This window comes from Topomyia yanbarensis, chromosome 2 (genome assembly GCF_030247195.1).
Source record: "Topomyia yanbarensis strain Yona2022 chromosome 2, ASM3024719v1, whole genome shotgun sequence".
Classification (NCBI taxonomy): domain Eukaryota; kingdom Metazoa; phylum Arthropoda; class Insecta; order Diptera; family Culicidae; genus Topomyia; species Topomyia yanbarensis.
Window position 1 is genome coordinate 322,745,626 of NC_080671.1, and position 17,897 is coordinate 322,763,522.

Genomic DNA, 17,897 nt, shown 5'->3' on the forward strand with positions numbered 1-17,897 from the left:
ATAACGTGACTGTATGCAGAGGAAATAGAAATGGTTCAGTATGAACCTAATTATATGGAAATGGCTTTTATCTACTGTACTTACTTTGATCCCAACAGTATGAGCACAGCTTCCATGACAAACTGCACCAGTCTAGGCGGTTTTTGAAATACACGCAATTCATTAATATCATTCTTGTTCAATGCTTTGAGGGCATCTTGTGCCGCTTTCAACGTTGGCATTACGGTCTCAAGGTCTTTCGCGGCTTCATCTGCAATCTCCTGTGTTTCAGCCGCTTTCATTTTGGCTTCTGCCTCATCTTTACCCACACTACGTTTAACTCCCTCAGCAATGGTATTATCTTTATCAAGTTTGGCCAACAACTCTTTCATATTTCTTGATTTCTCCTCCAGAATGGGGACAAACTGTTTCAATTCCTCCCCCATTTCGGCCACCACCAGATTTGTTTCGAGAATTTTGCTCAAACCATTGGCAATTCTATCCTTTTTCTGTATGATTATTTCAACCCTCTTGTTTACCAATACTCGATATTGATTAAGCAGCTGCAGATAGCTGCTTGGGGTCGTATAGTAATAGCGTCGCATTTCCCTAAAAAACCTCTCTGAAATCGTTTCAACGCTCTCATGCATCATGACACAAATTTGTGCGAGATGTTTGCACTGAGTTTCATTTTCCGACACATCTTTCAAGGATCCCACCGCAACTGATAAGAGCGCCTCGGCAGGCCATTTCACAAACCAATCAATAGTACAACAATTAACCAACGATGGGAACATTCTGCAACGACGTCTAAACGTGTCACCAACAGGACTCATGCAAATTATCAAGTGTAAGTTTGCGCGGACACGTTTTATGAAAAATTCAAAGATTCCATCTCGAGTCGTATTAGCAAAACCACTCTCAATACATGGCTGTCTTGCGTTGAGGATGATCCTTTCGTATTCATCTCCTTCAAACAAATTAGGAACCTCACCGGAGTTTAGAATATTGTTTATATCTTCCATAAATTCCTCTCGCACAATCTGTGTATCTGTAATAAGGAATACGATGGGTTTGTTCAGTACGCCAGCAATCCAGTAAATTTTCCTCAAATCTTCATGAAAACAGGCGTGGTCGTATCCACGACGCAGTGCGATTTGATGGCACTGGTGGCCATTAATATGTGCAGCCAGTCTTGATAAGCTTTGTTTTCCCATTCCGGACACACCTACCAGAAGACCATTTCCACGCTCCGACCGCAGAAGTCGTGCAAGGCGGACGATGTGCTCGATAGCATCCATGAAAAATACCAAATTCATTTCTTTGCTCCCCAGTGAGTTGTAGTCTTCTAAATAGTCTGCGAGTATGCTTTTCAGTTTTTTCGTATCCTTGATCTCTTCATATACACGGTCGTCGGAGGCTTGTCCAAATATCATGAAATCCCCAAACAACACTGTTTCGTCCTGATGAACGACAGTTGTTTCAAAATATTTTTCGCAACAATCTTGCAAGAGCTGGGTAAAGTACGACTTGTCATGTTCGCTAATCAAACGATCATAAAATATCCTTAAAGATTCATGGTAAAATAAACGTAGCATTTGAATTGGATTAACATAGGAGGATGGCTCTGCTTGTAGAACACCTTGAATGCACTTAGAGAGATCACGTAGATTGAAAACGTAATGCGACTTCTTTGGCGTAGGTAACAATTCTTCTGAGATTCTTTCGTAAACCGCAACAGCAGCTTCTATTATGGGGTCAGCCAGCGGCCGTATAGCCATGCTGAAGTCAGACAAAAATCCCGTTAGAATTGCCTTGAAAATGGTCTTCATTGTGTCACTGTTTGGCGTTGGGAGTGAAAAGAGAGCAAAGTGGCGAATGAACCGTGGCGTCAGTATATTGCGACCTCCGCCTGGTGGAGCACATGCAGCACCGAGAGTAACATCGACGATACTTTTCCAATACATCTTTTCCCGATCGTATACTCCTCGGAAGTCCAAGAACTGACGTAGTAACTCAATAGGTGGCTGACTTCCGTAGACATCCAGTTTGGGCATATTTACGTCATCGATGAAGATTATAATCTTTTTGTTAATTGGAGCCCCTAGAAGTGTCTTTTTGCGTCGTTCAAGTCTCGATTCAATGATTTCCTGGGTGCGGGCACTTTCCGATTGCGCTGAGAAATTCACAAAAATGGGAATCACGTTTTCCTTCATGAGCTTGGTTAAAATGTTTCTGGCTAGAACTGATTTCCCAACACCGGTATCTCCGGTGAAAAGTACAGGGTATTGATTTTTAAATAGCATTTCGGCAACAAATCCGTACTTCGTAGTATCCAGTGTTGGTACCAGCAGATCAAAGTACGCTATGTTAGGATTATAATCAAATTTTAAGTGCACAGTGGTCCAATTTTCCCATGTTTTTGAAGCAGGGTTGATCCTAAAATCCCATAAAGACCCATCAGGTAATCTAAAAAAAGGATTTTTGGGTAAATTGTATGCTCTAACGTGCCAATAGAGAGTATTACAGGGTTGTTTCGTTCTGGTCGAAAAGGCTTCGGAGAAATTTTTCAAATCCAGTTTTCGATTCATCCAGTAAGTTTCCCGCAAATGACCATAATGCACTCCATGTAAATATTTTGAAAATATAATTTTTAGCATCTCCCCGCTCCATCAGATTGATGTTTTGGGTGTCTATCAACAGCAGTAACATTAGTTTTGTCATCATTGTAAGTTTACTAATGTTCACTTGATGAATGGTCCAGCGACATTTTCTGTTCAGATATTTGATCATGTCATCATAATAACGATTGAAAAGTATTTGAATATGCTCTTTAAGGTCTAGATCAAGATGATGTTCCTTTACGGTGTTCAACCATGAAACTATCAATGGAGACCAGCCCAAGTGCAGCGGATCCAGATACACCATGCCGCAGCGAGATACAGTCGCAGGTGAAGCCTGTGCAAGATCTTGCACTTCAAACACCATGTGCACCCAACTTGTGAGTTTTATGCGTTCCGAATTGGCCAAACAAAGCATTTTGTTGTCGTCTAACACTGTGTTCAGATTTTCTATCCAGACCGCATCCACCGGTCCGTCACAGACCACCCACTGATGTTCCTCTTCTGAAATGATAGAAACACATTAATGCATTACCATGTGACTCCATTAAAAAGTGAAATAATGACACCACCCAGTTAGATGTACGTCGTGTCTCATTGCTGCACAGACGGGACATTATCGACTTCCCGTTTTTTACTACTGCTTTACGAGCTTTTGGCATCCGGTGCACTGAATCGTTCACCTTATTTAGGTGTTGGGGTCAATACGGCCCAAAATGAACTTTCAAAATGCGATAACTTTTTAAATTTTGTTCCTACAAGTTTCTTGACGTTTTTTTTCTTTCATGGAAACGATTTCCAATAGAGTTCAAAATTTTCAAAGCACTGTTCAAAAAGTTACGAATAAGGTGTTAGCGGATCATATTGACCCGGCTGATCTGTTCTTTGTATATTTATGTACCTTTTAAAGCTTGTCAGCTTGTTCTTTAGAGTCGGTATTGTTTTATAAAATAAGCTTATTCATTTGTAGATTAATTCAAAACACTAGGGGATGTTTTTAACATTGTAACCAACACTTACCCACAATCATAACAGTTTTTGCAACCGACCGAGACGGTTGTGCCTCCAGGTGGAAGGTTTTGTTCTCGAGAGAGTGACGGAGTGCGAGACGCTGTATGCGTTATTGTGGGAGAGAGAGAGAGAGAGAGAGAGAGAGAGAGACGAGTTTGTTAAGTGTGAGTCGACAGTTGATACGCCGGAGGCGTGGTCAACGGCATCCTCGACAAGTGGTGTTTTGACAGCAAACCGCGGGTAGACGAATTTGCCTACCGCGGTGGCAGAAATCGACAGTGATCGTGCCTGTACACACAGAAAAAAATATAGTGTATTGGTGTCGTCGGGCAATTCTAATCGACGAGAGGGAAGCGTCACAGGTAGACCCATTTGCTCTATTTGTCTACCGCAGAAGTGGTACGACGAATAAGGAAAACAAGTGGCACCGAAAAGTGCCGCATCGACAGTGGGATTTTCGCAGCAAGCCACAGGTAGCCACATTTGTCTACCGAGGTGGTGGAAACGGAGAGAGCGCGCTTGGGGTGGTGATACCGACGAGCAGCTTAATCGGAGAGAGTTTTGAAGTGTTGCAGGTAGGACTATTTCTCTACTGAAGAAGCAACGCGACGAAGAAGGACAGCAAGTGTCACATTGTCAAACAACGGGCACCGAGTTTACAACGTAACACATGAGGTGTGTTCTACCGGTGTCCTCGCCACCTAATAGATAGTAGATAACAGGTATATTTTTCATTCCTTTTTGTGATAGTTTTTCTTACTAGGTAAAATGGATGAAGAGATGGGAGAACGAGTAACAGACCCTCCCCCTAAGCCTTATGCTGAAAATGTAAATCCGACTAGAATTAAAATTTACCCAGAGTCGTCAACAGGACCATGGATTGTATTTATTAGGCGGAAAGCAAAGGCGCTAAATATCATTCAAATTTCTAAAGATTTGACTTCGCGATTCTCGGATGTAAAAGAGATCGTCAAAGTTAATAAAGATAAAATACGCATTGTCGTTGGTAGTCTCAAACAAGCCAATGCAATTGCTTCTTGCGAGCTTTTTACGCGTGGTTATAGAGCGTATATTCCTTCAAAGGAAATTGAAATTGATGGGGTCATCACAGAATCGAGTTTGACTGTTGATGACTTAGTTAAGTATGGGGTTGGTCGCTTCAAAGACACCATACTTAAAGACGTAAAAATACTTGAATGCAAGCAATTGCATTCAGTATCACACGAAGGAGATAAAAAAGTTTATCGACTGTCTGACTCATTTCGAGTGACTTTCGCTGGGTCTGCGCTGCCCAACTATGTCATTATCGATAAGATTCGTCTCCCTGTTCGCCTTTTTATCCCTCGTGTAATGAATTGCCTTAATTGCAAACAGCTTGGCCACACAGCCACTTACTGTTCCAATAAGGCACGGTGTGGCAAATGTGGGGGTTCTCATCAAGAGGATACATGCAATGAAAATTCAGAAAAATGTTTAATGTGCGGAGAAAACTCACATGAGCTCCCTGCATGCCCCATTTATAAATTGCGTGAGGATAAAATTAAACGATCCTTGAAGGAGAGGTCTAAGCGCTCCTATGCAGAAATGTTGAAAAATGCTACCCCTAAACCCATCTTCTTAGAAAACACTTACGCATCTCTATTTTCGGAACAGTCTGACTCTGACGGAGCGTGCGAAGGTACATCATTTGTTTTACCCGGAAATTCCAGAAAAAGAAAACAGTCTTCTTTTCCCAAGCTGCCAAGAAAAGGCCTTAAAATTTCTCCACCAATAGATAAACTGCGCCCAAAACCGAAAAATTCCGATTCAAAACCAAAATCAATTCCGCCCGGTTTTGGGAACGTACAATCCAAACAGAACACCATTACTGGAAATAATAAAATTTCGACTTCCTCTGAGCCTCAGCAGGGGGTAGGATTATTGAAATTTTCTGAAATTGTTGATTGGATTTTTAAAGCATTCAATATTTCTGAACCACTAAAGAGTATACTTTCAGCTTTCCTCCCAACAATTAGAACATTTTTAGAGCAGCTGATTGCTCAATGGCCCATCCTTGCAGCGATTGTATCTTTCAATGGGTAATTCACCTCCTCAAATGAAAGATTCCATCACTGTTTTACAGTGGAATTGCAGAAATATCATACCTAAAATTGATTCCTTAAAAATTTTACTGCATAATTTAAAATGCGATGCTTTTGCTCTATGTGAAACATGGCTTACCTCAAACATTAATTTCAACTTAAATGATTTCAACATTATTCGCCTAGACCGAGACACCCCGTATGGAGGAGTGCTTCTAGGAATTAAAAAGTGCTATTCTTTCTATAGAATTAACATCCCCTTGTTTGCGGGCATTGAGGCTGTAGCTGTCCAAACGAACATTAAAGGCAAAGACATGTCTATCGCTTCTATATATATACCTCCCAAAGTTCAAATTGGACAACGTCAAATTTTTGAGGTAGTGGAATCCATGGCTGCTCCGCGTCTGATACTGGGAGACTTCAACTCGCACGGAGTATTGTGGGGTTCCCTCTACAATGATAATCGATCCTCTTTGATATACAATGTTTGTGACGAATTTAATATAACAGTTTTAAATACTGGCGAAACAACACGCATCCCCAGACCTCCTGCACGTCCAAGTGCATTAGATCTATCTCTGTGCTCGACATCACTTCGGTTAGATTGCACGTGGAAGGTTGTACCTGATCCTCACGGTAGCGATCATTTGCCAATCGTTGTTTCAATTAACAGTGAATTAGGCCTTACGAATTCAATCAATGTTCCTTATGACTTAACACGAAATATTGATTGGAAAACATACGAAACATTAATTTCCACTTCTCTTGCTTCGACAGAAGAGCTACCCCCTACCGAAGAATATGAATTCTTAGCGGGTTTAATTATTGAAGCAGCAGAACAAGCCCAAACGAAATGCAATCCTGGAATGACAATAAATAGACGCCCCCCTAATCCTTGGTGGGACAAAGAGTGCTCTGATGCATATGAAGCTAAACAAGTTGCCTACAAAGAAATTATGAAACAGAAAGGGGGTATACGTGAGAACTTTGAAAATTATTTCATTTTGCAAAACAAATTTGACAGTATACGTCGTGCCAAAAAATCTAGTTATTGGAGACACTTCGTTAATGGCTTGTCAAGAGAAACATCAATGAGTACTCTTTGGAACACAGCCAGAAGAATGAGGAATCGAAACGTGACTAATGAAAGCGAAGATTTTTCGAATCGTTGGATATTTAATTTTGCCAAGAAAATTTGTCCCGATTCTGCTCCTGCGCAGAAAATCACTCGCGATGCTCCTACAAGTAACGATTTCATAGATTCGCCTTTGACAATGATGGAATTCTCAATTGCACTCCTCTCATGCAACAATAATGCTCCGGGACTAGACAGAATTAAATTCAACTTGGTGAAGAATCTGCCTGACCTAGCAAAAAGACGCTTGTTGAATTTATTCAATAAGCTTCTTGAGCAGAACATTGTCCCGCACGACTGGAGACAAGTGAGAGTTATCGCAATTCCAAAACCGGGAAAACCAGCCTCCGATCATAACTCGTATCGACCGATTGCAATGCTATCCTGCATCAGGAAATTGTTGGAAAAAATTATCCTACGACGTCTCGACAATTGGGTTGAGGCGAACGGCTTGCTATCAGATACCCAGTTTGGTTTTCGGAGGGGAAAGGGAACGAATGATTGTCTGGCGCTACTTTCGTCAGAAATCCAACTCGCTTACGCAAAAAAAGAACAAATGGCGTCTGTGTTCTTAGACATAAAAGGAGCATTCGACTCAGTCTCCATTGATGTTCTCTCGGAGAAGCTACATCAATGTGGTCTTTCACCGATATTAAATAATTATTTATACAATTTATTGTCAGAAAAGCACATGCATTTTTCATATGGCGATTTGGCGACACTCAGAATAAGTTACATGGGCCTCCCACAAGGCTCTTGTCTAAGCCCCCTTCTCTATAATTTTTACGTGAATGACATTGATAATTGTATTGTCAGCCCATGCACTTTAAGACAACTTGTAGATGATGGCGTGGTTTCTGTTACAGGACCAAAAGCTATAAATTTACAACAACCATTGCAAGATAGCTTGGATAATTTATCAATTTGGGCTTTAAAGCTGGGCGTCGATTTCTCTACGGAGAAAACAGAGTTGGTCGTTTTCTCAAGGAAGCGTGATCCAGCTCAGCTTCAGCTTCAGATGGTTGGTAGAACGATAGCCCAAGTCATGACCTTTAAATATCTCGGAATTTGGTTCGATTCTAAAGGTACATGGGGAGGCCACATTAGGTATCTGATAAAGAAGTGCCAACAAAGGATAAATTTTCTGCGAACAATAACTGGATCATGGTGGGGTTCTCATCCAAGTGACATGATAAGATTGTATCAAACAACAATACTTTCAGTAATGGAATATGGGTGCATCTGTTTCCGTTCAGCTGCGAACACTCACATTATTAAACTGGAACGGATACAGTATCGTTGTTTACGAATCGCCTTAGGTTGCATGCAGTCGACCCATACGATGAGTCTTGAAGTACTAGCGGGAGTTCTTCCTTTAAAATACCGATTCTGGGATCTATCCTCTCGTTTACTTATTCGATGTGAGGTTATGAACCCACTGGTAATTGAAAATTTTGAAAGACTTGTCGAGCTTCAACCCCAAACCAGATTCATGACAGTGTATTTCAATCACATGTCACAAGAAATAACGCCTGCTAGGTATGTTCCCACATACGTCAATATACTAGATATTCCTGAATCCACTTTATTCTTCGACACGTCCATGCAAGCAGAGATTCGTGGAATTCCGGATCATCTACGCTCGCGGGAGATCCCTAAAATATTCACAAGTAAATATCAACACATAGACTGCCTTAAAATGTTTTACACTGATGGGTCACGAATCAGTGAGGCCACTGGTTTCGGTATTTTCAACAATAATTTTTCAATTTCTCTCAAACTTGCAGAACCCGCCTCTGTTTATATAGCGGAACTAGCAGCAGTTCACTATAGTTTTCAAGTAATTAATACTTTACGCCCGAACCATTACTTTATCCTCACTGATAGTCTCAGCACAATTGCAGCTCTACGCTCAAAGAGGATTGATAACCACGATCCATTCTTTTTGGGGAAGATACGAGAATCTCTGAGTAACCTGACAAGAAAATGTTATAAATTTACCCTAGTGTGGCTCCCCGCCCATTGCTCTATTGCGGGCAATGAGAAAGCTGATAATTTAGCCAAGATTGGTGCACTAGATGGTGAAATATATGAAAGACCCATCGCTTACAATGAATTTTATAGCGCTTCTCGACAGAGGACACTTGCTAGTTGGCAAACATCTTGGGACAATGGAGATATGGGACGATGGCTACACTCAATTATCCCTAAAGTATCAACGAAGGCATGGTTCAAAGGATTGGATGTAAGTCGGGACTTCATCCGTGTGATGTCTAGGCTCATGTCCAATCATTATACTTTAGATGCGCATCTCCGTCGTATTGGGCTCGCTGAGGGTAATCATTGTGCTTGTGGAGAAGGTTACCATGACATTGAGCATGTTGTTTGGTCCTGCACTGAATATCGTGAAGCCAGATCACAATTAGTAGATTCTTTACAAGTCCGAGGAAGACCAATCCATGTTCCTGTTAGAGACATCCTGGCGTATCGCGATCCTCTATACATGGAACTTATCTATCATTTTCTAATAACAGCATCTGTCAAAATTTAATTAAATTCATCTCCTCATACTCTCATCCAAGGCTAATCATTCACCAATTACAGTGTCCTAGAATATTTAGTTTTTAATTTCAGACAATAACAGAAAAAAAGTAAATAAATACACCCGAAAATACTAGATCATTATGAAATACAACAATGTAAGGAAAAAAGCAAACAATAAAGTGATTTCAGTGTTAGTTTTAGACAAAGTACTAGTATAGTTAAAATTAGTCTTAAGGATTTTTGTAATGTGCTATGTAAAAAAAGAAACTGGCGTAAAAAGCTTTTGCAAATGCCGTGTCAAATAAACGTATGGAAAAAAAAAAAAAACACTTACCCACAACGTTCACCGCAGCTCGTATGGCGAGCCCTAGCAATCCATCTTTCCATTCCATTGTGGCAAGGTTTACAAAACCGTACAACTCATCCATAGTGATTGCTTTCGGATTCAAAGTTTGAACGTTGACCGGTCTGTAGTACGGGCCATCCACGATGTCAGTATACAATTTTTCCAGTGCACATGCTAACGTATGCAGCACACTGGTTTTCCCGCTTCCAGTAGGTCCAACCAACATGACTCCCCATCGTACAACCATCGTTTCATATAACTGTAGTGTTTTTAGAACTAACTCCGGTACTCGTTGCAAATTGCTCTGCTCCATACAAGCTTCGATAGCGCCCTGAAGACTACCTCTTTCTGGCTCGGGCAGTTCTACTCCCGGGAACAAATCTCCCAAAATTCCATTAAAAAGTATAGCATCATTTGCCAAAAATTTGGGCAGGTTTGAATCTCTTAAAGCACAAATCAGTGTTATGTTCTCGGGTTGGTCGGGAGAAGCTCGTTTCAGAGCACCTGCCATCACCAAAACACTTTTTACGGCCCGCATTCCAAAGTCATAGTGATCTTGCTGACTAAGCTGTTCGCTGCAGAGTTTGTACATCTGTACCATCTTCTTAGCCAGAATTTTAGAGGCTTCAAATCCTTCTGAGTACAAAATAACTTCCGCGATCAGTGCGTAATCGGGAACCATCATTGATATTGGTCGAAACAGGGCTTTCAGATTATCTGGAAGTTCTGTTCTGCCTGCATAACCAGGATTCATTGTGATAAAAGCTGCACACGAGGGTTTTAGCTTTATTTCCCGTCCCTCAAAAAGAAATCGCTTCATTTTCATAGCTTTGGCATTTCTGATTGTGATTAATTGCTGCGCAATTACTGACAGCACTTCAATGTCGATTCGATTGAACTCATCGAAGCAGCACCATGCTCCTGACTGAGCAAGACCAGTGAAAAATCGACCCATCATTTTATAATCCAGACCATCCGAGCAGTTGAATACTACACACTGTATTGCCAGAGCTTTTGCAAGATCTTTGGTGGTTTCCGTTTTTCCTGTGCCCGCTGGACCTGCTGGAGCTCCACCCAAGTCCATTTGTAGTGCCCCCATCAGACACAGATAGCAGCGATCGGTAAGAGGTGTAATGACCAAAACGCCCCCGGCACCTAAATACTCATAGAAATAGGGTAAATTGGCAGAAGCCATCTTCGTTTCAACGGTGTCATTTTCAGGGATCCAGTAGTATCGCAGCATTTTCAGCCATTCAAAATCTGATCTAAAATGATATGTCAACATAAATACTGTGGTGAATTTGGAGGATATCGAATGCATTCGTCTTACGAATTTGTAATTTGTTTATCAACCATGTGGCAAATTGTGTCCATAGCATGAACATCGATGGTTATCAGTGCACACAAAACTTTACGAACAAGTTTCGATATGTTTGTACGAGCAATGGACGCAGATATCGCTAAATTTTTCATCAGTTTATCCCTGAAATTTTCCATCTGTCTTGAGATATTCCCAGTTCCATCGAGAATGGAATGCACATCCGCACACCACTGCTGTTGCGAAACAGTAAGTACCACCTGATTGGGATGTTCCTGCATCCAAAATGATCTATCCTTCATTGGATAGCAACGATAACCCAGCCGCATATATCTTTTTACCGCTAAGAACATGGCTTCCTCAACTTTTGATAACCAGTCTTCAACGGCTCCTCGTGCTTTTAGACCAATTCCAAATGTTAATCTTTCACCTTCTGGGGACACCATTGCTACAATGTCGTTAGTCATCACAGACTCGCCGGTTTCAGTTTTTTTCTTGCCAAACTCTATGCTTGATATTGCATCAAAACACTTCCGCAAATGTGGCTGCACCGCATGGGGATTTTTAGTCTGCGCCAAAATTTCCAGTAACTCATCGTTCGAAAGGAAATAGAATCTTGGGAATGCCATTCGTTTCACCTCGAGGTACGCTTCCAAACATCGAGTTACTTTGTCCAACAAAATATTGTTAATCTGAAGTTGATCCAAGACCCCTTCAGCAGTCATGGCACTCAACGCCAACGGAGATTTTTGAGTTCGTCGCATAAGATCTTTCCAGCTCTTATCAACTTGAAGAAACATTTGCGTCTCATGAGGAAGTTGACGTTGAATGTCTGGAGCTGAGAAGATGGCCTCTAAATATATCCACGACTGCTGACAGACCATCCATTCATCTAACGTACGTGAAAATAGGTCCAACTGTGTACTCCAATCGTCTACCTTCGGTTTGATGGGACCAACATGCCTCGAAGCAGCTATGGTACTAATATTAATGCTGGATTCGTCCAACACGGTTTGCAGCTCGTCAACACCAGCGAGAATAAATACATCCCGTGCATCTCTGTGACTTACCACAGCCAACTCCAACTCCTTCCACGCATTTTCTACCTTACTAAGCAGTGTTTCTAAGCCTGCCTCAGCGCTGGCCATATTGGCAACCTCCATTAGCTCATTGGCGTTTTCTATTTCGAATGCGTTTGCATCTTCAAAAGTGTGCAAAAAAATATCTTCTTCCCCGGCGACTCTTTTATCCAAAATTTGTTCAATTTTTATCCAGTGCCGATTCTTCAAAGCTGGATTGCGGAGATAGGTTAATACGGGTATTTTCTCCTTGAAGTCTTCTGCTTCAAGCTTCAACTTGGGAATTATGTCATTTTTTGGCAAATTCTTATCTAGCATTGCACAATTCTTCAGGACCTTGGTATTCAAAGCTTCCACTTCTTCCACATTCAATTCGAAAAATTTTATCTCATTCCATAGCTCTACACTGTCTTTCCACTGCTGAACGCTGTCCCAAAGAGTCTGTCGCAGCTTTACTTCATTGATCACGATTGTTAGTTTATCAAATCGGGACACTTCCAGCCGGAATTCTTTTTGATACTTTTTGTATTCTTGCGCTTTGCGATAGCACGAGTTAAGGCGCTCCGAAAGATCTATCAAAAAGTCGCGAACCTGAGCCGGATCTGAATTGGCATCCAACAGCCATTCCTGGAGGACTTGTTCGCTGATCTCTTCGACCTCGGAGAAGATTTTTGCTATATCTGTCTGGAGACAAAGGTCGAATTTGTTGATCAAATCTTGTTTCTGGCTACGCTTCGTGTTCATAATGTCCGTTATGTGCACCACCAACTCTTCCATATCTAAAAAAATGTTTTAATGTTTCTAAAAAGTACTTCGTAGGACTAAAACAAATGTCTACCTAAATATTTATCCTTATCTTCGTCTCTAAAAGGCACTCTGTGAATTTTCATTATTTTTAAAGCCTCATAAGCATAGTTTAACTCTTTTTCCAAGTTCTCAACGTGCTCGTGGCACATTTCAAGAAAGTTAAAATAATAAATGTAGTGGTTCGTCTCTTCGGGAATTATTAAAAGTTTAGTCGAAATTTCTTCTCCTTTTTGTTCGACGTAGTTAATTTTTTCCAAAGCAAGTCTGAAAAAGAAGTGGTTTTAAAAAAATAATAAATTCATCAATCCTCATATACTTTGGTAAAGTCTCGTCAAGTACTGATAATAAATCTTGACACACAGGAATAATCTCTTCACGAAATGTTGCTTGTTTGACTTGCAATAATCCCAAATGTTGAGACTCCTGTATGTTCTCCAACGCGGCCATTTCGGTATTATAGCGCTCACAGAAAACCTGCAGTTTGCTCAAATTAGTTTCATTTCGAATTATGTTTCGGTCCATCAATAGTGCCTCTTGGAAGTTATCTCTGACCTTATCGAACTGTAGTATGTATTGATCAACCAAATCGAATGCTTTGTTGATATTGACGTTGATGGATTTCCTAAAACAAATAAAGTTATTGCGTTTTGTTGTTCTATAGACTATTTGTTGTAACTTACATATTCTCAAGCAGCTCGTAGTCATGTTCTATTATGAAGTCAAAACTAGGAGGATTTCCACACAAACGATCTTCTTGACGTCCCATGATGACTGGCCTATGGAAATTCGCGCAGATAAATAAATATACTCTTTAGCGGGTTATATAACCTTAAACTTTGCAAAAGGAGAAAATTTTTCGAAGTTTCTCAAAAACCAACAAAGGAATATATTTTCATGCATTTGTACAAAATTGAATATACTGCAAGTTAACGAACTAGCCCCGAAAGTAGATAATTTAATTTGATTATATTTTTATTCGATGTAATAGTTTTTATGTTGGTTGGTAACTTTTCATCCCTAATTTTATAATGATCTGGTTATTTGCTAATAACCTTCCAACGGTAGCGTTAAATTTCATTACACAAGTAAAGGCGTCGTGTACAAAGTTGTGTGTGCTGTGTGAATCGTGATGTCTCAGCCTGATTTCAATGAGATTGAATTTGAATTTCTTGAAGTGTTGATTTGCTATTGTCATTGACATCAGAACCTATAGAATTCGTCTGCTAGTGCGAGAAGTGGAACACATATTGAAAAATGTAAGATGAGAAATGTGTATTGTAAATTATAAAGTTTGATTTATTTAGTTCCAACATTTACGAAATGTGGTTCTGGTACAATTCAAGTAGATGGCTCGTCTACAAGTAAAATTGCAACACTTCGCTAAACATTATAACGTTAAGGTCGAGATACCAGTCCAGAAGATAATGTAGCCGATGTATGACTACACGATCTGTTACCGGGTACACTGCTGTTCTACGCATAATTGTCCCAGTTATACACTCTATGGAATATTGTGCGTGGAAACCCCACATTTTTGTTGCATTGCTGTTAACGAAAATTGCATTCTATTAGAATTTTGATATTGATTGCTGATTGGGTAAATCGTTTACGTGTAATGGCAAATCTTTCAGAAATAAATATGTTCGACTCCTTTTCATTAGTTGCAAAATCCATTAGAAGCATTTAAGTAATCCAATGCGCCAGTGACAAAGTATTCTATTTGACTGCTTACAACAGGCCCGCGCAGAAAATTCTCAAGAGGAGATTTTTGATTTTTGCGTTTCTTATAAAGGAAAGGTATAGAAACCCTCATACTTTAAAGATTTATCCCGAGTCTTGTGACCCAATCGACTCAGTTCAACAAATCGGGCATATTTTTTGTTATCGAGAAGAATTCTTCAACAGACACCGCTGCTTGCTGGCTCGTGGTAGTGTCGGATTGGTTTGTGGTAGTTAAACCTACCTCGTATCTCGCAATCCTCATCCATCCGGGTTAACCGTTAGTAGAGATGGGCGGATAAGGGTATTTTTACCCGATACGCGACGCGATCCCGTACCCGTAGGAATCGGGGCGGGTTCGGGTTTTGTTATTACCGGGTACGGGTCGGGTCGGGTATATTAAAAAAAATATTCCGGGTACGGGTCGGGTCGGTTTTTTTTCGAAACATTTCGCATTTACCCATATAAATGTTTTTGAAAGTTTGAATGACCTTTTTCCGCCAACATCAAAAAGCGATAAGTTATCCTCGTAGAAAAATATTGAAACAAGCATAATATTACCATTTTGACATTCATTCATCCTATAGGTCAGCTTGTATCGGATGAACAGGACTATCCATAGATTATGAACTGGAAGTTCAGCATCTAAATTTTGGTGTACTCTTAAACAGAGAAATATTTATCGCTTTTTGTGAAGCTTCTCGAACATTTTTGAAGTTGTGAATTTCCTTCATCTTTCCGACGTACAGAAAGAAAAAACAAGTATATGGGAAAGATATGTAGCTATGACTTCTATCGATCTGTTTAAGGAAAATAGTCTAAATTAACCATCAAACATAAAAAATTTGTAGATTGTACACGAGATTATTCAAATTAATCAAAATTATGCAGATAAATTGTACCTTTTTCAATTGCAAGATCACTTAATAAATTACAAAATAATCGTGACGAACAGATGTTGAGCGTGTTTTAAATAAAATTGATGTTTGTTTAGATGATTTATGGAAAAATTGATCTTATCGAAAATTTACTTAAATTTATTGTTACACGGGTGCGTTTCGACTTCGCCTCATCAGAAATCGACACTAACTTTTCGTCGGAATAGAAAAAAAATAGCATAGTTAAATTTATTTACATTTGGTCGGCCATCAGCTCTACGAGAGCTATATGGGCGAAAATTTACTTAAAGAAGTCTCATATAAGCTCAAGTGTACTCCGATTTTAAGGTCAAATAGTTTCGAAAATAATGTACTCGCGTCTCGCTAACTACGTTGTGATTAGTACCGTAAAACGGGGTATCTTTGATCACCGGGGTAAGTTTGATCAAATGAGACTTTTTTCAGTAACGTACGATAAGATGATTCCCTCTAACAAAATCATCAAAACAAAATACAAACCATATTGTAAACATGTTCAGCATCTACCAGCAACGATTACTTCGTCATTTAATGTACCTTTTATGAACACAAATTCAAATTGAAAATGATGCAACTTTCATGCATCGTTTAAATCTGTTCAAACAATTCCTTGTATATTAATGAAATCAACCAACTTCAACTGAACAGATCACTTTTTTAGAAACCGTAAATATTTTTGTCCATTAATTAATTTAAAAATCCGAGATTTTTATTGCTAAACATTTTATTTCGAATATTTTCCCGAAAAAGTTCGATAAAGTCGGCCGTATCCTTCCAGGCAATTTTGTTTTCTTACGAGACGACACAATATCGGGTCAAAAAATCGCCTGCAGATATGCAATCTACACAACATTTGGAGCGTCATTTTTCATTTCGATGCACGTATTTTGCTGATCAAAGGTGCCCCGAAAACAACGAATGAAAATTTACAACAAACTTATTTTATTGTTATAGTAAAACGAAATAAATTACCAAACAGTTTGGACGTTTTCAATCTATGGGTACCAGTACTTGTTTTAAAAATGCAAACAGTTACATCTACCTTGTTTGAAGAAAGTTATTCGAAAAAATGTAGAAAAATTGATCAATGTTCCCCCGTTTTACGGTAGCAGTTTCCATGTTAGGTCTTGTCACCGAGACGAATCTGAAGCTGTGGTATTTCTGGTTTCGTTCACATGTAAAGTTTTATGTCGAAAGAGAAACCAATAATAGGAGATCCCGGGCCTAGTTCGCGGAAGGCGTAAGTTAGCGGAGTTCCTTTTTCTTCGTTTGTATTAGGGATATGGAACTGTCTTTCATTTCTTATCTCAAATTATGTAAAATATGTTTTCATATTTTGCATTTCATTTTGTTTTGTAGAATTCATGGGTGACAGTTTTCGAACGTAATAAGCGCATTTCCTTAATTTTGTGAAGTTTGTGTTATTTGAAATAGTCCACAATCTACTTAAATCAAAGAGATGAAAAATGAAAATACTGCCAACTAGCCCCGAGCTCCTCTACCTCCTTCGAATCAAATAGGTTAAATTTATTTATTGAAAATCGGGTTCAGGTCAGGCACGGTTTAAATTTTTTTTTAATGCGGGCACGGGTCGGGTTTTGTATATTAATAAAATCCGGGTTCGGGACAGGTTCGGGTGAGCTTACAAAAATAATATTCGGGTTCGGGTCGGGTCCGGGTACGAAAAATCCCATGCCTGCCCATCTCTAACTGTTGGGCACTGTTTCAGCAGGGGCCAAGGTACGGACTGTGTTCTTGCTCTTTTTTATTTTATTTTAATCGTTAATCGTTAGTCATGTTTTTTCCAATGTTGCTTTTCTTGCTTGCAGTCCAACCTTCGCGGTATTTCTGACTTGCTGAGGCCTGATGCAAGTATCGTCACCTGTTGAAACACGAACCGATCCGGAGGTGTCGATCATAATGATGCAGCGCTGTTCGAAAAAATAGCTGCACAAATATTTTTCGAGTTTAATGTAAAATACTCCCACACGTTCTACAGTTAACTCTCTCTATGTCGATATTGAAGGGACCATCGACATAGGGAGAGATCGACATATAGAACACAATGATTTTCTTTGAGACAACTTTTCCTTCAGGACATCACAATGCATACTGAGAAATGAAGATAGATGCTCGTATTGGGGGGAGTAGGGTAGTAGACGTCGAGGTAAAGTGCACTCGCACTGCAAAACATCAAGTTTGCTGTTTGAGAAGAAATCCCTTATTTGCAGTTTATCATTCTGCCCCACATGTAGGGGAACATGGGGTGACTTAACCAGGTTTTCAGCCAAATCTGCATAAATCTCCAAAAAAAATTTCAATCCTTCCAACGTCATTGAG

The 17,897-nt window shown here is 39.8% G+C and overlaps 1 protein-coding gene across 1 annotated transcript in view; it reads right to left on the reverse strand.

Annotated features, from left to right (window-relative positions):
- The window catches only part of LOC131683761 (dynein axonemal heavy chain 6), a 37,570-nt gene that overhangs the window by 11,138 nt on the left and 8,535 nt on the right, over nt 1-17,897 (reverse strand). The window contains exons 5-11 of the mRNA XM_058966024.1: nt 13,602-13,697; nt 13,238-13,543; nt 12,953-13,185; nt 11,048-12,893; nt 9,706-10,982; nt 2,507-3,104; nt 85-2,448 (exon numbers count right to left, since the gene is read on the reverse strand). Of these exons, the coding sequence (XP_058822007.1) occupies nt 85-2,448; nt 2,507-3,104; nt 9,706-10,982; nt 11,048-12,893; nt 12,953-13,185; nt 13,238-13,543; nt 13,602-13,697 (6,720 nt within the window). The remainder of the gene's footprint in view (nt 1-84; nt 2,449-2,506; nt 3,105-9,705; nt 10,983-11,047; nt 12,894-12,952; nt 13,186-13,237; nt 13,544-13,601; nt 13,698-17,897) is intronic.